The sequence below is a fragment of the Rattus norvegicus genome, chromosome 14 (assembly GCF_021556685.1).
Source record: "Rattus norvegicus strain SHRSP/BbbUtx chromosome 14, alternate assembly SHRSP_T2T, whole genome shotgun sequence".
Classification (NCBI taxonomy): domain Eukaryota; kingdom Metazoa; phylum Chordata; class Mammalia; order Rodentia; family Muridae; genus Rattus; species Rattus norvegicus.
Window position 1 is genome coordinate 104,755,388 of NC_141547.1, and position 22,906 is coordinate 104,778,293.

General features: G+C 41.6%; 1 protein-coding gene and 1 long non-coding RNA gene across 2 annotated transcripts in view; one reads left to right on the forward strand and one right to left on the reverse strand.

Annotated features, from left to right (window-relative positions):
• Vrk2 (VRK serine/threonine kinase 2) overlaps positions 1–22,148 on the reverse strand; it is a 120,723-nt gene extending 98,575 nt beyond the window's left edge. Inside the window, 2 exon segments of the mRNA NM_001401405.1 lie at positions 18,589–18,729; positions 22,086–22,148. Of these exon segments, the coding sequence (NP_001388334.1) occupies positions 18,589–18,724 (136 nt within the window). The 5' untranslated portion in view covers positions 18,725–18,729; positions 22,086–22,148.
• LOC134481807 (uncharacterized) lies at positions 551–9,096 on the forward strand. Its single transcript, XR_015637211.1, has 2 exons — positions 551–954; positions 8,238–9,096. It is a non-coding gene; the product is annotated as an uncharacterized LOC134481807 (long non-coding RNA).
• Positions 22,149–22,906: the final 758 nt, after the last annotated feature.

The following is a 22,906-nucleotide window of genomic DNA, read 5'->3' on the forward strand; positions in this document are numbered from 1 at the left end:
CCATACCTATACAATGACTGTACCATTTAATATGCCAACATGGATGGTGGGACATTTCACAAGCCACCAACCAAGATAAAGAGCTACAGCCAATTGATACTGAAGAGAAAATCACCTCTCCAGAGATGAGGTTATCCAATCACAAGCAGTCAGCTCACATACATATGTGAGCAATAGTAATGAAATCAGGTGTGTCTGTGTGTGTGTGTGTGTGTGTGTGTGTGTGTGTGTGTGTGTGTGTGTGTGAAAGACAATAATAATTAAGGAAGAGAAAATCACAAAGTTGAGAGGGAGTGAAGTTACAACATGCTCCTTCCTGTAAATAACTGATAAACCCATCACTATTGGGCTTGGTCTATTGTTGATGTTCTACCTAGGATAACTAGACATTTGTTCAGTCTCCACAGGAAAACCATGCAACAGGCTTAAGCCCATCTATTTCCCAAGGAACTTTGGAACAGGGAAAATGGAATATGTCCTTTGTTTTAGTTAGGGGTTCCATTGCTAAGAAGAGATACCGTGACCAAGACAACTCTTATAAAGACAACATTTAATTGGGCCTAGCTTACAGGTTCAGAAGTTCAGAACATTATCATAATGGCATCATAATGGCAGGAAGCATGGCAGAGTCTAGACAGACATGGTTCTGAAGAAGAAGCCAAGAGTTCTACATTTTGATCAGAAGACAGTCAGGAAAAGACTCTCTTCCAGGCAGCTAGGAGGAGGGTCTCAAAGCCCACCCCCACATTAACACATTTCCTCTAACAAGGCCACAGCCACTCCAAAACCGGCCACATCTCCTAAGAGTACCACTCCCTGGTCCAAAAATATTCAAACCACCACCTCTTCTAGCATCTGTTGCTCTGAACTGCCTCAGATTTTGAAGTCTGTCTTGAAGAAAGACTTTCAGGGAAAACTCTCGGGTTAGAACTGGATGAGGAGGGAGCATCTGAAGTGAGTATCTTAACATTCAGAGTTTGCTTAGTTTACTCTCAGCCTAGCAACCATGAAATTCTGAGGGGACTCGGAAATCCCGAGGCACATAGACTGTGACTAGAGGAAAAGCTTCTGTTCTACCCTGAGCAACTAGGGTCCTCCAGAGCTGAGTGACCTAATTACACTTTCTGCTCACCTTTCCCAGCTCCCCCAGCCATGGGAGGGCAGCATATGAAGGAGGATTAAAAAGGGCCTAGCTTCCTACTCAGATAAGCTGAAAAATACACAGAGAACCAACACTTCAACGAGATCATGGGGGAGAGGTGTGAGGCTGCCAGGCTGGAAACTGTTTATGAACTCCAGTCTCCCTCTCAAAACTGCTCACTTGAGTAGCTAACACTAAGCAGCCCACACTGAGAAAAGTGAAGTAGAGGGCAAAGTGCTAAGCCTTGGGTGGGACACACACGGGGCAGACCTGAGTAACACTGATGAAAATGAACTGACAACACACCAAAGCCTAGAGCGCACTGGTCAGAACCTGAGGGCCCAACACAACCAGGACACCTTGCCTGCTGTTCCTATCCCTTCCTGTAAGTAACTGATGAACCCAGAACATTCATATTCTCTGTATAAAATAAAAAAGCAGTATGAAAATTCTCAAAATACTCAAGATATCCATAATGCAATCTAAAAGCACCAAAAATAGAAAGAGCAAAACAAATAAAAAAAAACAAAAAAACAAAAAAAAAAACAAAACAAAGACACTCACATACAAAAAGGCAATCAGCAGAAACACAGTTGAAAGGACAGAGATGTTAAAGCAATCTAACAGATGTGAGAACAGTTGTTCTCTGGTGCCCAGGCAAGAAAGGACAAAGGTTTTTGAAGGAAATAGAAAGCTAGAACAACCTAGGAAAGACACAAAAACTACTAGGAGGGATGAAATGACACCCCTGACACTGAGAACTTTTAACCAAATTATGTCCTAAATTATGAGGTGGAAGAATCATTAAACTTGAGGACAAATCGATAGACAGTCTCCAGTCTGAAGAACAGAGCCCAGGAACCTGAGAAAGGAGATCAAGAGGAGGCACTGAACTAAAAAAGTAAACAATACTGGAAAAGAAGGACTGAGGGGAACGAGATACCAAGTACACAGAACCTGGAGCCCTACAAAGCTTAGAGACTTCCCCAAGAAAAAGCATGAAGACATTAATCCCCCATCAGTTATGGCCACACTGCTGGGAGCTAAGAATAAGGAAATCTTTTAAAAGGATCTAGAACCAAACAACTAGTTATCATTATCAAACAATGATTGAATTGAACGACCAGATTTCTCATCAGACACCATGAAAAAGAAGGTGCTAGAAAAACACAATTTTGAGCTAAATATTTATCAATAACACACCTCTAAAAGGAAGACTCAGTGATAAAGACACTGTGTTAAAAAAAAGTATTAGAAAATGTAGACTGTAGGTTGATGTCATTATGTAGGTGAAGGCAGACAAGATAAAACGGACCTGTCGTCGACTAGAAGGAAGAGAGGTGGGAACAAAGTTCTAGAAGGAGAGGGAGAAGCAGTACAGGAGAGCTAGGAAGGCCCGGATGGAGAAGGATGACCCAGATCTGGGTGGCCTTGATTTGCCAGGTAGTTAGGATAGGTTTCCCGTAGACAAATTTATCTAATCTAGGTAGGTGGTTTATATTCTTATCAATTCGTTGTGAGTTCATTGTGAGGACACTGTGTGGAGTGAGAATTTAACATAGAAATCTGATTGATAAATTACAGTTCATTGAGTCACGATTTCACTAGGTTCTTGGGAGTCTGAGGAAGTCCGTGTCAGGGAGCCGTGATAGGCCAACCCATGCAGGACTTCTAGAGCCCTGATTTTACCGGGTAGCTAGAACCGGAGAGTTCAAGGCTAGCAGAGAGCCACAGAAAGAGATAAATTATGGTTAGTTCCATACGGCCCCAGAGGTGCCGGAACTCACACTAGAAAGCACCGTGGCAAGGTGCCATGCTGGAACGACTGGAGGACGGCCCGGGTTAGAGAATACCGTGGGGACTAGCGTGGAGACGCTGAGATAAATTAGCGCTAGTTCCTAGAGCCCAGGAGAGAAGCGGTGCAAAGGAACTAGTCACACCACTTTTTTGGTTTTTTTTTTTTTTAACGTAAACAGTACCCATTCCTGGACTACCAGGAACAAAGGGAGAAAAAAATATTGTAGATAGAGAATATAATGGCTTTACATGACCGTTCTTCTAATTTCTCTAAGTATATTTGACAGCTGAGGTAAAAGTTATAACGTACTAAAAAGATTTAATTAATATGAATGGAATATATAAAATAACTATAATATATCAAATTTGTGCAGTTCTGACACATTAAAAGTATAACACGGGGGCTGGGGTGCAACTAGGGAGGTACAGCACTTGCCTAGCATGCACAAAGTTCTGGGTTCAACCACTACCATCAGACACACAGAAATAGTGTAACAAGTCAATACTATAGATGACTTCCATAAATTGACAGTATAAATAGATAGATGGAAAATATTGTTAAAACCTGAAAAGTCACGTGACAAGCAAAAAGCCAGAGCCTATGTGGTAGGCTGTGAGGTAGAATTTGAAGAAAACGTTTTTAAAGGACCAGTATTAATCCTACACACTCACTTCCAGAAAGAAAGGGAGAAAATAATTTGTAATTTGTTTTTATGAAGTTTATGTTACCACTATTCCAATATGTAAACCAGAAAACACGGTAAAAGAAAAAGGATAGAGGGGGAGACAGGAAGGAGAGCAGGAACAGGAAGGAGGTGAGGAACAAGGAGCGGAGGGATAAGAAAGAGAGGAAGAACAGGAAGAAGGAACAGGAAGAGGAGGAGGGACAGGAAAGGGAGGATCGACTGCATGGGAGGGACAGGAAGAGGAGAGGTACAGAAGGAGGAAGGGACAGGAAGGAGGAAGGGACAGGAAGGAGAGGAGGGACAGGAAGGAGGAAGGGACAGGAAGGAGGAAGGGACAGGAAGAAGAAGAGGGGCAGGAAGGAGGGGAGAAACAGGAAGGATGGGGAGGACTTAAAGGAGGAGAGATAAAGGAAGGAGGGACAGGAAGGAGGGAGGGACAGGAAGGAAGGAGGGACAGGAAGGAAGGAGAGACAGGAAGGAGGAACAGGAAACAGCTTCTCCATTTGGTAAACAGCATTAACAGAAATAACACCAAAATCGGACTTCATGACCAGTGGTTGGATGCTACTTCCCCGAATGGAGCAAGGGAGCAGAGGGAATCAGAGCTATTCTGCCCCACCCTTCCTACAAATTGCAAGTACTTACCAATGTGATTGGCCAAGAAAACAAATGGGAGAAAGGTAGTATGAGAGAGAGGTGATATGTCAACATACAATACCCCCCAATATATGTTAAAAAAAATCAAGAATAAGAATGTTAAACAAGGTCCTAAGATAAAAAGAAACAGTGAGTCCTTCCACCATGGGACAAAACTAACTCCATGACCCCCATGTGTACACCAAGGAAGGCAATGCCCTGCAGGGTTCCACTCCCTGAATCATGCATATACAGATATATACACACAGATAAAGTAGGGAGGGTGTGATGATGGGCTTAGGAGGTAAGACAAGCTTAGAAGGGTGGTATGTTCTGTATTCTATTGTGCTGAATTAAAACTGTGATCTATTAAATTTTACACAAACGCGAAGTCCACTTTTCTCTATAATTTTAAAATACAGATGTACCTGCATACAAAACAGGAAATGGTTAGGAAAAAATAGAGGCCAAAATATTGTAGAAAATAAATACACAATTTACAAACTGGCTTAAAAAAAAGTGGATAAAAGAGAATAGATGTTTAAATAATGGTGGACATCAAAGAGGAACAATATGAATGTGGAGAAATGAACAGAACCTGTGACAGAAGCAGGAGGGTCAGAATAAGCAAGCAGGGCAGTCACGCGCTTACTCCCAACAGTGGATTCGGAGACTTTGACATACAAGACCCTAGAGTTTTGTGTGTTAAATGACTGCACATCAAAAAATTTAAATAAATCTTCATACAGACAAGAATTCCATTTTTTGTAATGCCATTAAAGTCTCCAAATTAAAGCTTCTCCTATAAAGTACATAATCAGTATAAGAATATTTTTAGCATAATTATTTGCATTCGAAGTTTGTTAGTAATAGAATTGTTCTTGGAAGACCGACAAAATGAATGGAGAAGGAATGCTTGGTTGGTGAATGGGGGCAAGGTGCACTAGAGAGACCCCCCCCCCATACGGCTGGCTCCAAGGTGACCCATGTAAAGATGTCTTGTCAGTTTATTATAATATTTCTAGGAATAGTCACATTTTTGTTGGTATCAGCTACAGTTTATTTTATTCTTTTAGGATAAAAATAAACTTACACCATTCTGGTCATTGAAAATTCTACCAGCGATACCCTCTCACCTGCATTTACTAACCCCTTGTGGTGGCTATTCTTGGTAGTCAATATGACTACATCTGTTATTAACTACAACCCAAGCAGCTGCATACAGCTGTGAAGGAAGTTTAATTCAATTATTTGAAGTGGGAAGAGACACCTCTAATCTCTTCCACTTGGCCACACCTTCTGATGGCAGCCTATACAAAGACCACAGATGGAGAAAACTTTTGCTCTTTGCCTGCTTGCCCTCACTTTCACGGGCAAATCCATTCCTTCGGTGGCATTAGAGTCTACTTCTTTGAGTCTAGCATATACTGAGGACCAGCTGGGACAAAAGCCTTGTGTACTGAACAACTACTGGAGTCTTAGGACTTTCTAGGGCAGACAGCCATTACTGGGGAACTAGCAGAACCAAACTGTGGGGCATTTTTAAAAATGACATATACATTGATCATTTCAATTCTGTTTCTCTAGAGTACTCTAACAAATTCCTAGAAACTTCAATTATGGAATGTAAAATTACAGAATAAACTTTTTGTTAATCTTCACTTATATGTACAATAAAAAAATCTTTCTCAAGTTCATGGTCTCCTTTTCTCTAACTACTGATTATAATCATAATATATATACCATATATGTATACACACACACACACACACACACACACACACACACACACACACACACATATATATTACAGGTGATTACAGGTGTGAGCCACCACACTCAATTCACATATTTTAATTCATTTATCTTTTTGATGTCTCAGTCACGTGCTTGTATTGTATCTTAATGTTAATCTGCTACAAAATGATGTCAGGGTCTCGATAATCTCCAGTGGGCATTTCTGTCTCCTAAGAGACGAAACTTTGTGGTGTTTGGAGACATAAACTTCGATAATGGAACTATAGTCCTATTTCTCTTAACTATCAGTCTATGCATTTCCTGGGTCTGAAATGAGTTTTCATTTCTTATATGAAATCTGTATGTTAAGAACCTACTAGCAATTATCGGCCCATCCCTGTGTTTTTAAGTCACTTTATAATACACTGAATTCCAATTCAAACAATAAAGGGTCTAAGTTTTGCACTTGATACTCATCTTCTAAGATCTGCTAGATATATTGATAATATTCTTGGTACTAATTCCTGATCATTTCCTTACATCAATCCTCTTTGACTTAGGTTTGCTCTACTCATCATAAGACTGCTCTATCTGTTACTTTGCCAAAGACCCTACATGTGTTAATATCATCTTTTTTCTCTGGTAGAAGTAACATAAAAGTCCTCTCTGATAACAATCTCTTCTTTTTCAGAGATTTCATGTTGTGTACAATTTATACTAAATTAAATAAATAATTTCAGAACTCTGAGACTGGTTCAAAGCTGCCCACTGCAGCAGAGGCTCTTCTGATTATGGGGCTTCATATAATTTCTTTTCTTCCCAATCACAGAACATCTTTCCATTCACTCTATTTCTGTGGTTTGATTAAAGCTGGGTGATTTTTTTTCCCTATCTACCTCCCAGGAGTTTGTAAAGATAGAAAGTTTATATCAACATAACCATCCTCGGTTTCCTCACATCTGATATTGGACATCTGTGATAATACATGGTCTCTCAATTCAGAGACTGTCAAGTACAGTGGACACCGTCCCTTCACGTTCTACAAAAACTGAAATAACCCCTTTCTCTTTTTTCTTCTCCCCCCTTCCCCTCTCTCTCCTGAGAGAGTTCACCTTACTATGAAGCTGAGGCAGGCCTTGAACTTGTGATCTTTGAAAACTATCTCACAGCCTTCAGCAGGTACTATGATCTCTGGGTTGTGCCATCAGGCTTGCTAGAAATAATTATTTTAGTTTAATGTAACAGCTTTGATTTTTTTTTTTTGCAATTTCCTTACCATGTGATGTGTACACACCAAATAAAAAGGGATAAAAAACTATCATTGTAATCCACAACACATCCACCACCGAATGCCTAACTCACCTCTACATGAACTGTCTTCATTTTTCTCATGATAGCATCTACCTAGTCAGCCTCAAAAGACATATACCTCAAAAGAACTAAGCTTGTTTTCAAAGCCTAGATGCTATTGTAAGGAAAATATTTTTATCTGAAACAAATTCTGTAGCAAGCAGCAAATTCTTTAACAAGAGTCTACTTACCCAAGTGATTGTGTGTGTGTGTGTGTGTGTGTGTGTGTGTGTGTGTGTGTGTGCACGCTTTACCTTTTAAAAGACCTAGTTTTCTAAATGGTGCATCTTTTCTAATTTTTTTTAATTATCATCTAAGAAAAAAATACAGTTAAGACTAATTCAGTGTCTGTCATGTTCTCTCTCCTCCAGTATGTTTCTTGATTTATATCATAATATGTGTCATAATTAAAGAGGCCTCCCTGCATTGTCCTTGCTCTGCATCTTATGAAGACTTAATGCATCCCTTTAAATCAGCCAAATTTATGCAGTTTTGAGAAGCCTGAGAACCCAGCATATCTTTCTATCAGATTGGAGTACAACTGGTTGACTAGTCTCACCATTTTGCATTAAAATATTGTATGACCTAAGCTACAACACATTTTATTTTTTTTCTCTGTCCCAGCATTGGGTTTCCTGTAAATATCAGATGTTCTTTCACAGACTTGGTGATCTTGACAACAAAAGCCTAGCACCGGTGCCCTGTGCCTTGGGTTGTCAATCTAATGAAAATGGCACCACTGTAGACATCACCACCAACAGATTTCTCTGCTTAGTTGCCAATGCTATCAATCGCATATTTAGCTGTTGTGTTAGAAATGAGCTTGTCATACACACATCACTTGCCATATTTTCTCTGGCTAGGTATAAACTCAAAGTCTTCTTCCACAGGGGCACCAATCCATAGAGCAAAGGAACTGGCTCAAAAGAGGATGGAGAGAGCACTGTGAACCTGACCTGGAAGCACTGCCTCCTAGGGCTGGAGATCCTCCTCCCCAGGTTCCGAGAAGATGGAATGACGCACACAGACCGCTTATCCAGCACTCGGCGCACACTAAGAAAAAACATCTAGAAGTTGATGATGATTTCCCAAGATTACAAAAGCTAATCTTTTAGTTATTAGACACAAGGGACACACCCATGGTTCTCTTACAGACTTTTTCTTGTTTCTACTCTGTGTCCAAGGTCCCCTCGGTAAGGCTGTGATAGCATTCCTCTAAAAAGTCTCATTAGGGGCGCCCTGAGTGCCTGAAATGGAAGCTACATTCTTCCAGAGCCTCTCACACATGTTGAAGCTTCCGATTGGTCTTGTTTGAAATGAATTTGCAGACACTGCCTTTACTCCATACTAAGCATAGGAGAGAAAAATGGCCAGTGTCTCTGGGGAATAATTAACAAAAGACAGTTTGTTTCATCTTCATGATAAAATACAGCATCCCTACTAAAAGGCAAATTCATCATTCCCCAAAGTTAAATAGAATGGCACTTTAAAAGTAATTCCAGCTGATTAAATTTAGGATTCCGGAAAAAAATTAATTCATGAATATACTCTGAATCTTTCATTTGATTTTAAAATGTATAAATGTTCATTTAACTTTGAGCCCTTGCCTCTCAGTGTTCTATTCTGAGCTAGTCAAACAAGTGGAAGCAGGCCTGCTGGGCTCAATAATACTGCCTCTCGTATTTAAATACTCTCTTTCACTTGGATTGCAAATTAAAGACAGTCTCCTGAACACTGACATATTTCCAATGCCTGACTTCACAACTCGTGTTGATTTTCCTCCACTGTTTTGCCTCTGTGTGTGTCAACTTTGGCCTCCTTTTCTTGCTCCCCTAAGGCACTGCTGTCTCTTTGAAGCCTTTGTCAGCTTGATATGGAAAAAAAAAAGTACATTAAACCTCGTGACTAATTATACAGTTAGAAAATTCTGAATCTCAAATATAAAGTACCTATGCTTGGAAACTGTAACATAAGCTTCTGACTGAGGGATTTATGCACAGTCAGACTTGTTCACAGACTTGGGTTAAAAGATTCCAGGGCCAGGGATGTAGCTCAGTGGTAGAGTGCCTGTGTGGCCTGTGAAAGGCTTGTTGGATTCCCAGCACCAGACAAAAGGGGGGGGGGAGGGGGCAAGAATAGTTTATTTTCTGTTAAAGTTACTGGCGCTCACACATTCCATGCCTAGTAGAGAGCTGACCCAACAGGAAAGGACAGACACACATACGGTGTACTGGCTTATAAAATCCACTTCCCTTAAATAATGCCCAGTAGAACTAAGTTTTCTTTGTTTGTTTGTTCATTTGATGGTGGTGGTGGTGGTGGTGGTGGTGGTGGTGGTGGTGGTGGTGGTGGTGGTGGTTGTTATAAAAGGAAATTGATTTGGCAGGAAGGGGACCTAGAGAAGAAGGTAAAGGCAGAGAAAGAAGGGCATAGAAGGACAGGTAGAGAGGAGAGAGGAAGAGAGAATGAGAAAGAGGCTGGCTGGGGACACGTGGGGAAGAGAGGGGAGTCAGAGAGAGTAGATGGACAGAGAGAGGATGAAATGTTTTATTATAAACACAGAAATGCTTAGATTTAATGCAGTGGCCATTTTTTAAATCCCTGAATATTATTCATTAGCAGAGGAGATATTTCCCAATAAATCTATGGTTAAGTACATGGTCTCTAATATCTTAAAGGTACATTTGGGAAAATAAACATCTGCTACTCTTACCCCAAACTACCTAAAATATACAAAATACTGTATCAAAATATGAAATTACAATGTCTCACACATAGACCACACATTGTACTAAAAACAAAGAAAAGAAATCCCACAAAATTTAGTACTTTTTTTTAATAAAACTTTTCTATTTTTTCCCATAAAAAATAATTTATTAGGGGCCTGGAGAGATGGTTCAGAGGTTAAGAACATTGGGTTTTCTTCCAAAGGACCTGGGTTCTATTCCCAACACCCACATGGCTGTTCACAACATCTGTAATTCCATTTCCAGGGGATCTGATACACTCACCCAGACATACATACAGGAAGAACATTGATGCACATAAAATGAAAATAAGTTATTTTCTAAAATCTTTTTTAATAACTGTGACCTGCAAGGCCATATTTCTACACCCTGAGAGTACCAATTAGGACAGCACAATGTGGTATAGGGGGAGAGTGGCCAGTCGCACGCATGAAGGTCTGAAAAGTCGGTACATGTGAATAATTACTTTGTTCCCATTGTACGGCCACAATTGGCAAGTCTTGGTTCTCTCCTGCTTGTTTCCACTTCATTAAGATTTCCAGTCAGCTGGCCCCAGCAACTGGCCTTCTTGGTTCCAATGCTGCAAGTCTAGGTCCTTGGCTGGCTAGAAGCTGGGGACCTTTTCTGTGAGACCAAGACTCCTCTTTCTCTCACTGTGCCGCACGTGGTTACCAAACGCATTGGTGAACAGCAGGACACCACCATGCCAGTGCTCCAGGACGCCCAGCCATGACTGGGTTAGGACAAACCAGCCCAATGCTGCGCAAGCATGTTTCTGAATGGGAAGGGGAACGTTAAAAGTCATAACCCTCGCTCTCTTCAGAACTGGTCACAGTACCTGAGCAGAACAGGTTGGATTAAGGTCTGCACAAAGCCAGAGCGTAGACTTTCATTGCCTTTGTTGGCTCGTGCCATTTCTTTAATTAATGTCACTTTCTCTGGTTTAATATCAGAGCGAGTGACAAGAGAGCTTCTGCATGAATTGTGTTTTCCGGGGACTGTATGGCACACTCTCCTGCAGTCTGACAGAGGGATGTGCCAGCTTCACTTGGCAGTCACAATGCACCAGCTTTAGTTTTAGGAGTTTAATTTGTGGCAGTTATATGTTTTGAATACGTTGAAGTATTCACAACGGTCTCGTGGAATCTGTTCCATAGATAAAGTTTACACAGTGGAAAAGCAAAAGCAAGGGTTATAATGTGATTAGCAAAGCTGCTCGTGGCCACAGCTGGCCTTCCAGGCACGGCTATAAGTTTACGAGTGCTTAGGAAACAGGAGTTAAATGATCACAGGCCCGAGGCCCTCTCTTCCTGGTGTGGGGGCAGTTCTGTGGTGGGTGTGAGACAATCATAAGGAATACGGTGTTTAGAACTCAATTTTATGCAAAATCCATTATTCAAGAAGCAAAGTTTATATACATGATAGACATGCAAGGAAGAGAAAGTAAGAATAGGAAGTTTAGTTACTTATGTATTAGGTCGGTCCTAACATTTCTGTAACCTACGTTGTTATTGATAATAGGAAAAAAAACTCAGAAAGATTTCTGCAGTGAGGGGAAAGGACTCAACTTTTCTGTGTCAGGCTGGACGGCTCTGAAGGTTTCCATTTGGAGTTTTCCCTTCATCCTTCCTCTGTACACTCCTGTGAAGCACCACCAGCTCAGGCTGGAAAGCTACCACCATGAGTTCTTCTAAACTTTGCCTGCCCTTTCTAAATTTAGGGTTCTTTACAGCAGCGGGTTGAAGATGTGGCTTTGATTGCACCTGGCTCCGCTGGAGAACAGAAATATTCATCTTTACTGAGCGCACGCTGCTTAAGTGCCGGAGGGACTTGCAGGGGACTCACTGTCCTCGGAAACTTCATTACAATCCTTTCTCTTCCCCACATGAACCAGCAATTCTCATTCACCAAAGACAGGATTTTGCCTGACACCACCACAGGAGTTCCTGTTTGACTTTCAAAATTAATCAACCTCTAAGCTGGAGTAGAAATGGCATGTCCTTTAACCTTAAGCACAAAAACACTCTCAACAGACTGCAGTTTTTATATCCCTGGATGGGAGTTTGGGCCCCTGATACTTAAACTTGATTCACATACTGGGTTTCTGGCACATCTTTGCCCATACCCATCTGCTAGCTTGGCACAGCGCCCATTCAGAAGGTGTGATGCCAGTTTCAATAGGGCATAGGTGCCAATCAAAGATGGGTTTGGAGGGGCAGCATGCAGAACGCAGTGAAAGTCAGTTCTTCTGCCAGGAGATCCTCCTGTTATCGTCTAATGCCAATGAAGGGCCACATGCTTCACTGCCTGGGATCACACTGCATCTGTAGGTGCTTCTGGCCTTCAGCGGATGTCTTTCTGCAACATCATTTCTCTGGATTGGAGTTGCAAAGGAAGCTCAACCTACCTGGCTGTCATTTGTGAAGAAACAGTGCACATCCCTAACGACTGTGTGGAAACGTGCTGAGTTTCCTGTCTCTCCTCCCAAAGTGGTCTTTGACACAGAGTACCTATACAGTGCTCAGGCAAAACACAGTCCATGGGACAGAGAGATAAGAGGCGAGCCTTCAGAAGCATAATTATGAACCCAAGCATGGAAGCTGTGTGCACTTCACAAGCACCTTCGTAGCATTACATGTGGGAACTGCCCCGATCTTAGAAGCCAGTTTCTAGTGAAATCCCACTCCGAGTTTTAAAGTTACTCAGATTTATTCTTTTCTAATTTGTTTGATATACATGGACACCCCTGGGTCTTAAAGGAAAGAATGTTCCTCATACTATTATTCTTCTCCTCCCTTCTCCACAGAAACAGAACCTAAAACACTTCAGAAGCAGAAGCCCATCCATATTTCATAAGGAAGCCAGGAGCTCTTGAACGTAGAGAATTCCTTTATTGTGTGGCAATAGAGGTCAGCTCATTTCATAAAGAAGAAACTTCCCCACAGCAGTTGAGTTTCAAATTGAGAGAGAGACAGAGAGAGAGAGAGAGAGAGAGAGAGAGAGAGAGAGAGAGAGAGAGAGAGAACCTTGACTAGTGCTAAGAGCAGTAAGGCAGTTACAGGGCAGTGGAAGGGACAAAATACATAAATGTGGGGCAGAAACAGAGAACTTAAGAACTGTCCCATGAGGCAAGATCTGATAGTTAAATGGAGACGTGCAATATAAAATGGATTGTTTTAAGGTCAGGTATATTTTTAAAAAGTAAAACACAAATGAGGGCTAAGTCTTGCAAGAATTCCTCCCCTTCTTTTCTATAAACAGAACAAAAACTTTCTCAATTACTTGGAGTTTTTATCTGAGAAAGTAATGAACAGCACTGTCTGATATAAACTCAAGGCAAACATCCTATTGAAGGCACTTAAAAAATATCTTCTAGAGATTTTTACTTATCTATGTATCAAACACATCTAACAAATAAATAAATAAAAATAGGCATACTTATATCTCTTATCTATGCCTTCACTGGGAACTAGATTACTGTATAAATAATATGCATTGCTATTCTACTCTCTAAAACAAATTATCCTTCTTTTCTATTATTGTCATTTTCATAAGACCAACAGCCATCTACAAAAAACATCGCAAAAAATAACATTTAAAATTGCTACTTGTGTCATGACTGGACTGTCCCAAATATTATTGTGCATACCTTTAAAAAAATAAATAAATCAACTGCAACAAAGTATATAATAAACAACAACACAATCTTCTATACCTTTATAAGTAGAAATATTTCCTCACTAGTGAAGTTAAATTTGATAACTTCTAAAATTCACCCCCCCAAAAGTATCTTCTGTTTCTGAAATGCCAAGTCAGGGAAATGTAAAAGCAATAAGGAAAAGCTCCAAAATGCACTCTACTAAGCCTGAACATTTACTCATGAATAATGGGCCTTAAGATTAATTCCCCGTGACCAACTTTAGTTATAAGAGACAATGATATCAATTTTATGTCAATGTCAATAAAGCATGGGCACATTCTTTTAGAGAAGTGGTTCTCAACCTGTGGGTTGGAAGGGGGCGGTTATCAAATCTTTTACAGGGGTCACCTAAGACCACTGGAAAACAGATTCTTATGATTCATAACAGTAGCAAAATTAGAGTAATGACACAGAAGAGAAGGTAATTTTATAGCTGAGCGTTACCACATGGCAAACTGTATCACTGCTTTAGAGAATGACATAGGCGTTACCTTACACAGGTCTTTGTGTCTAAAAAGGACTCCTCTGTGACTACAGACTACATGGTGGGTGACATCTACAGTTACAGCAGAGAACACAGCAAACACTGTGTGGGCCAAGTCCTACAGCCTCAGCCTCAGCCTCAGCCCCTCCAACAATGAACCATTTATCCCAGAGCTTTGTTTTTCTGCATTTTCATTCATTTTTGGCCACCATTTCCCTTCATATCTGAAGCAAACAGGTAGTAGCCTAAATGGAAATGGTCATCATGCCCTGGGCCCCTCTAGAAAATGTGAAAGGGGACAGACACAGAGTGCTAAATAAAGCATAGGGCACCTGTGAACGGTCTCTGTGTTCTTAGTTTTATAGCACAAGGAGATAAATCCACCACAATTCAAGGCAGAAGGAACAGAGAAGCCCTCCAACGAAGGTCTCTCCCTAATGCATCATGGCACCAGACATTTAGAATGTAAAATCCTAAATAAATTCTACTTATCAACAGTCTACTAGGTTCCAAACTCTTTAAAAACATCTCATTTAATCCTCACAATTATTCTTCCAATTGCATAGACTAGAAACAAACATTCCAGAGGATCAGTAAGGTGGCGGCCACTTGATCTGCCAGTGACTTAGTGGCAAGTCAGAATTCAACCCAGGTTTCCCCCACTCCCGGGAAATTTTTGTTCCTATTATGCAGGTCTCCCTTGGGTGAATGGCTTCCATGCTTTATGAAGCATTAAAGGGAATTCAAGCCTTCAGTTCTCTCTTTCCCTGGAGTTTTAGAAACTTTTTTGCTCATTTGGTACTAAAATTACAGCAACTTTCCCACTCCCTAACCAGTCTCCTTCCCTCCCGCTTTCATATACAAAGAGAGAGCGCAGACTTTGTTCTCATATTCAGACTTTTCTCTTCCTTCTTATGACTATTGCTACGAATGCTACAGGCACATTATCTCTCCAAGTCAAGAGTAAACACAGACTTCTCTGCCCCTTCCCCTTTGCTCCAAGTTGCTGATTACCAACAGGCCTGGGCTATTGATCTCAAAGCTAGAGGACAGTTGTACATGCACAATGAGGCAGCCTGAGCAGCTAGTTTCTACTCAGCCTTAGGCAACAAATGCTGATAAAGTGTCTGCCAAAGCCGTGTGTCTGGGAAGAATGTCTGAAAAGAATCATTGGACATGGTTATTTTAAAAAATGCTTGAATTTAAGTGCTTTGTGATATTTATGCAGGACATGAAGAGAACTATGATAAAACCCCAGAACTAGAGGGCTTCTCAAGGAGCTGCTTATTGGTCGAGATAATCAGCGAAAAGTAACACTAATAAAGTTAAGCTGATTTTGTGATTAGCTGCATCCCATAGATAGAGTCACATACTTCTGAAGAATGAAGCGCTCTCTCTCTCTCTCTCTCTCTCTCTCTCACACACACACACACACACACACACACACACACACACACAGTCCTTACCCAATGAGGAATACTTGCTAGGATGCTAGGACACACCTTTCCGAAATTCAGATAGTGGGAGCGGATATCACCCAACATGCTGATGTTTTACAGATTTTATGGGCTGGAGAGATGGCTCAGTGGTTAAGAGCACTGACTGCTCTTCCAGAGGTCCTGAGGTCAATTCCCAGCAACCACATGGTGACTCACAACCATCTGTAACGGAATCCAATGCTTTACTCTAGTATGTTGGAAGAGAATGACAGTGTACTCATATACATACATACATACATACATACATACATACATACATACATATATACATACATACATACATCTTAAAAAAACCAGATGTTATTTGGGCAGTAACAATCAGAAAACAAAAATTAAAAAGGCATGTAACTTGTACTTCAGACTTAAAGTATGTTCTGCATTTGAAATCGGATATCCATCACTCCAACACATGGAGAGTCTCCCTCTATGGCTGGAGCCAAACATAAATCGTGTATATAAAGGTGATACTTAATCTCCAACTTATACCCGAATTCAAATAAACTCAAATAAATATTTACATTATGGGAAATGAAAAGGAGTAAAACCATTACAGTTAAAACTCTTCTCTAGCTTTTTTAAATTACTCAAGTAATCCAAAAGAAAATCAAATGTGTGGTAGGCTGTAGACCAAGGTCACAGTCACATTAGCAGCAACTGATTCAACATTAGTTTTGACTATAGTCACAACAGTATACCAGAGATCTTAACTCGCGGCTACGAAAAGAGCTCACTAACCCCAAGGTTCAGATAGCACTTGGTAATTCCACTCCTCTGAGCTCCAGGCCCTCACTAGACACATGGCTGCCTTTCTTACTAGCCAGGTGTGACACTGGGCTCTTTGTTCTAGATTTTTGAAGACTTGCTTCTACCCAGATGCAAAGCATTTCACTACTTCTATATGAACACACTAAAATGAAATCTTTTGGATATGTTAAATTGAATAATACCTATTATTAAAATGAATTTCACCTGTTTCTCTTAATTTTTTAAATGTGGTTCTTCCATATTTTCAAACTATATAGATGAGCCCCATTAGGTTTCTATCGCAGAGTGTTGCCTGCCTGCGGGACTCAATCCAGCACTCGAGCTTACGGGGTTCTGTTTTGTGGTGAGACAGACTGTAGGTCTGCATGGTCTTCAATCCAGACTGAGTGGCCACAGCTCCCAAAGGCTGGGGACCGCAGGGATGAGGCACCACACAGGGCCACTCTTTAAACTGGGAAGCGGCTCTGTACTCAGCCCACAAAACATTCTTCTTGTGATCTTGTTTTTGCAATTATATTAGACACAAGTACTAGGGAGGCAGCCGCTTATTTACTGAATTTCTCTCATTCATGAAGACTGTAGCAAGGTGTGGCAGTTTATACCTGTAGGCCCAGCCCAGAGGAGAAGGAAGGGGAGGATCAGAAGTTCAAGGGTAGCCTAGCTATTTAAGACTGTTTCAAAATAAATACAAAAGGCAAAACATCAATATTAATATCTGAATCATCCATGATTCAGAAACATGTTTGTTTGACAAGGAACCCAGAATTCCCCAAAAAGAGATCCTATTTTATTTGTTTTGAGATTTTGATATTTTTGGTCTGATTTTTTTTTTTGGGGGGAGTGGGGGTATCTTTTGGGTTTTTGTCCCTAGGTTTTTGGGGGAGGTTAGGGGACTCCTCCTGGGTGGGTGGGTTGTTTGTTTGATTGTTTTGAGAACTAGTATTACTAAGTAGCCCTGATTGGCCTAGAACTTAGGGCATATACCAAGCTGACCTTGACTCCACCTTTCAAATAAGACACCATGCGCAAGCCCCAAAGATGTCTACAACAGAGACAGATTGAAGGCTCTAGGGTAAATGAATATATGTAAGAGATTCTTACGTTGTATTTTTTGTTTGGGGTGAGAGGTGCTGAAAATCACGTTATCCAAGATCTTTCATGACGTAAACTCAAAACCCAGTTTATCCTTCTCTAATCACCAATATTTTATTCATCAAACCCAGCCATCTTCCCCGTCCCACCACAGCATAGATATTCCTAAATGGTCTCTTTAAATTCAGCGTAATTTCTAAATATTTAGATGCAGTGTAGAAGCACACGCAAGTAGGGCCCCCTACCCATCATAAAGTATGGAAGCATCTACTTTGTCAGTTTTCCCAAGGACAACACAACCAGTAGACTACAGTCACACGAGAGAAGTGAGTTCACACCATGAAAAGATGCCTTCAGTCACTAAGTTTAAGTTAATGTAAAACCCTAGCACTGCCTTGACAATAGTTATTAGGAGTCAAAAAGTAGGGAGGAGAGGTATAGCACAGCAGGAGGAAACACTTTCTCCAAGAGTATGGCCACCTACCTGAGTTGGTTTCCCAGAACCCACATAAAGGTGGTAGGAGAAAAACAAGGTTGCCCCTGACCACCACAGGTGCCCTACAATGTGCCCTACATATATCATACACATAATATAGCAAGTGCCTTTTAAAAAGAATCACAAAATATTTATATTTACATGGTTGTTGTTTATGAGCTATAAAAATGAAGTGGTTTCAGGAAAATAAGTTCTCAAAAAGAAAATTTGTATTCTGTCTGGCAGATTGTGCAATTAGGCTCTGAAGAGACTTTTAAAAGTTACTGGGGAAAGAAGATGAACAGGGAACATGTTATGTCAGTTATAGCCTGAACTAAACCTCAACTATCTTCAAATTACTTTTTAAAAAAAAAAAATCTATGAATTCTGTTATTTCAGTTAGCTCTTAAAATACCATTGTTACCATAGTTACAATGATCACAGACATAATTAGACTTGGCGAATTAGTCATACTTTACCTAAGTATATCAGCCCAAACCCTCCGGAGCCAATCATCTTGCCCAGTGCCCACTGGTTTCCTTCCATATCATCCAGAATTTTGCCTTCTGGAAATGGAACCGGAAGCTTGTATTTCTCTTTTCTTCTCGGTGCCATGGCATCTACGGCAGAGAATGAGATCAACAGTTAAACTCCAGCATTGAAACTCACTTCTCCCAATGTGTTTCCCAGAATTAAGATTAGGATCCTGAAGCCAATTCCAACTGGAGAAGCCATCCACAATATTCAAGTTAAAAATTCAGATACTTTGAAACCTAAGAGATACTGGCATGCATATATATATACATATATATATTAATATATACATAATATATGCAATACTCTTTTAGAAAATCTGGGTTCAGTTCCCAGTGCCCCTGGCAGCTTACAACTCCCTGTAATTCCAGCTTTGTGGCTTGATTTATTTGACCTCTTCTACTGGCACCTGTACACACACACACACACACACACACACACACGCACGCACGCACGCACACACGCACGCACGCACGCACGCACGCACTCACACAATTAAAAATTAATTTCTTAAAAAATAAAAATATCTGTTTCATTTAAAGCGATACCGCAAAATTCCATGTAGGGGTTTATTAATATTTAGCAACACCACAGAATAGTAATGTTGCTAAATATATATAATATATATACAGAAACAGTTTTTCATACACATGTAAATACTCTATTTGTTGAGAATGCTGTGTTGATGTGAGGTTATTAGAGAGTACAGCTTTAAGTTCAAAGGTCAGACATTACGACCACCAGGCAAAACACCTGGGAATGACTTCAGTGAGGAAGGATTTCCATGGCTAGCTTATCTGACATATCAGACCACTGACTAGTTCAGGTTATTTCTGGCTTTCTGACCCTCCCTCTTACCCACTACCATCAATGTGAGAACAGCTTTGCCTTAGACATTACAGCTCCACAGACAACAGGAATTCCATATTCCATAAGAACACCACACAAATTTAATTACCATTATATAGAAATTAAGCAAATTAGTAATGTAATTTTTTTAGGTTGGCCAAGAACCTTCTAGGGTATATATAATTAATATCAGGATATAATACTATCTGAGGACCCAGCTATACCTCTCCTGGGCATATACCCAAAAGATGCTCCAACATATAACAAGGACACATGCTCCACTATGTTCATAGCTGCCTTATTTATAATAGCCAGAAGCTGGAAAGAACCCAGATGCCCTTCAACAGAGGAATGAATACAGAATATATGATACATTTACACAACAGAGCACTACTCAGCTATTAAAAATAATGACTTCATGAAATTCTTAGGCAAATGGATGGAACTAGAAAATATCCTGAGTGAGGTAACCCAGACCTAAAAGGACATGCATGGTATGTACTCACTGATAAGTGGATATTAGCCCAGAAGCTGAGAATACCCAAGATACTATTGACAGACCACATGAAGCTCAAGAAGAAGGAAAACCAAAGTGTGAATACTTCGGTCCTTCTTAAAAGAGGGAACAAAATACTCACAGGAGGAAATACGAAGACGAAGTATGGTGGAGCAGAGACTGCCCTACCTGGGGATCCATCCCACATGCTGTCACCAAACCCAGACACTATTGCTAATGCCAAGAAGTGCAGGTCGACATGAGCCTGATATAGCTGTCTCCCAAAGGGCTCTATCAGAGCCTGGCAAATACAGAGGTGAATGCTAGCAGCAAAACATTGGACTGAGCACGGGGAAGTTAGAGAAAGAATTGAGGTAGCTCACGGAGTTTGCAACCTGATAGGAAGAACAACAATACCACCACCACCACCACCACCACCACCACCACCACCACCACCCCCAGAGCTCCCAGGGACTAAACCACCAATCAGAGCACACAAGGAGCCAGACCCAGGGCTCCAGCTGTATATGTAGCAGAGGATGGGCCTTGTCTGGCATCAATGGGAGGCAAGGCCCTTGGTCCTGTGAAGGCTCACCCCAGTGTAGGGGAATGCTAGGGCAGGGAGGCAGGGGTGGGGGGGGGGAACACCCACATAGAAGCAGGGGAAGGGGGTATGGGAGAGGGGGTTTTGGAGGGGAAACTGGGAAAGGGGATGGCATGAAACGTTAATAAAGAAAATATCCAATAAAAGAAAAGAAGAAATATCAGAGTAAATGCTTGAAACGTGAAAGTAACCATGGTCCGCTTAGTATTTCTAGACAAAGACAAAAACAAAAACAACAACAACAAAAAAAAAAAAAAACCTAGTAAGTTCTGCTTTAATTTAGTTTCTATAGCTGTGATGAACACCACGGCTAAAAACTTGGGAATTACTTCATATAATTTACAATATATCTTAAAGGGGAATGGGACAGGAGCTTAAAGCAGGTATTCCAGGCAGGTACTGAAGCCCCCACTGCAGAGCCCTGCTTAATGGCTTATAGGCATCTAAGTGGCTCAGCCAGCTTGGCTTTTTTATCCAAACCAGGCCCAAGGCTGGCACTGCTAACCTGGGCCCTCCCCCATCAATCACTCCAACAGATCTGCCATTTGAATTAGAAATAAATTTGTGTGGCCTTCTTATGGAATGTGGGTTTCCTGTTATCTGTAGAGCTGCAATCTCTAAAGCAAAGCTGTTCTCACCTTGATGGGAGTGGCTAAGAGGAAGGGTCCGAAAGGCAGAAATAACCTGATATGCCAGATTAGCAAACCTAATGAAAATCCTTCCTCATTGAAGTCATCCCCAGGCGTTTCGCTTGGTGGTCATAGTGTCTGACCTCTGAATTTAAAGCTGTACCCTTCCCCAGTCACTAACAGCCTCACATTAATCTCAACATTCAACATGTGTCCCTCTTCCCAGATGGCCCTCGAGGGAGACAAGTTGGTAACACCAGCAAAATCTAACCAGGACAAATGCTTTCACGAAAATTATTCATAAATACAGACACGGTACAAAATGTTTCTCTTAAGCTTCCCGTCTATGCTTAAGTGGAGTTTTCCCTCCTTCACTTATTGAACCCAGTGAGTGCCTCTGAGGCCGCTGAAGCTCCACTCCTGGCTGAACAGAGCCCCGAGGAGAGCGGGAAATCTGAACGGAGAACTGGGCCACGGAACTGGAGGAGGATGTGATTCACCGAGTCCCCTCAACCCGGCAGTATGTCGGGCGACCACGTGAAAGTTGTTGGCTAAAGTCGGCGAGTCTCCCTAGAACAACTTCTGAGCGGGACAGATAAAAAGATAAAAAGTTTGGGGGACTCGCTGGCTCTGGGGTGACGCTCGCCCAGTTCAGACGATCCCTCCCGGGGCGGAGAGGAGCGGCGGCCGGGTCCCGAGAATGGCAGTCGCGGACTCTGCAGAAGCGCCTGCCGGTTTCCGGGACGAGTCGGTCCCGGGATCCCGGGGTCCCGGGCTGAGGACTGGACCTGCACCCGGCCCGGACCACGCCGCAGCCACCCGCCGGGCACCGAGCCTCGGGGCAGGTATGGAGGGAAGACTGACCTGCCGTCTAAGTCCCCGCAGCGCCGGTCTCCACGGCCAGGCGGGGCCGAGGCCTCGCAGCCCGGCGGGCCGCGCCAGGCACCTCCCAGGGGCCGGGCGAGCCTGTGGGCCGCCTCCTGGCAGCCAGCCACCCGGAGCCCTGAGCCTGGCAGAGGCCGCCCTTGAAAGGCTGGGTGGATGGACCATACTGAGAGAGTTTTTCTGACACTGCCAGGGCCTGCCTAAAGAGCCATCTTATTAACTTGGGGGGAGTAAGCAGGGCCAGAGTTTACAAAGTCAAAACTTCAGCGTAGCTATCCTGAGTACCAAACCCTTCCAAATTGACCAGATCCTTACCAACAGCTCGCCCAGTGGGTAGGCATACCCAGACAGCCCCCTGAGACAGGGAGGGCCTGTTTTTGGACTGGTCACTAGCAATCGAACTAGGACTAGTTCTGCCATTTAATACTTAGATAATGTTTAAAGCAAAATCTGGCTAGTACATTACTACCTTCCCATCTGTAAAATGGAAAAGATTAGTTAAGTTTTAAGGTTACTAAATATATTTAAGTTCTTTGAAGATACACAGTGGGTTTATACTTTAAACAAAACCACTCCTCATAAAATAACTGTTCAAACAGTACTTAATTTTCTTACCTAAAAACACTCAATAATTGCCCAGATGAAAAATACTGAAAGGAAAAAAGCCATTCCCTCTGTGAAGGCTACAGTTGTGTTTTAAGTCACTATTTTTAATTACTATACTTTAAGAGATCTATAAAACAAACAAACAAAGAAAATACCTCTAACTTGTAAGCCCTACTTGCTCAAGATAACTTCTA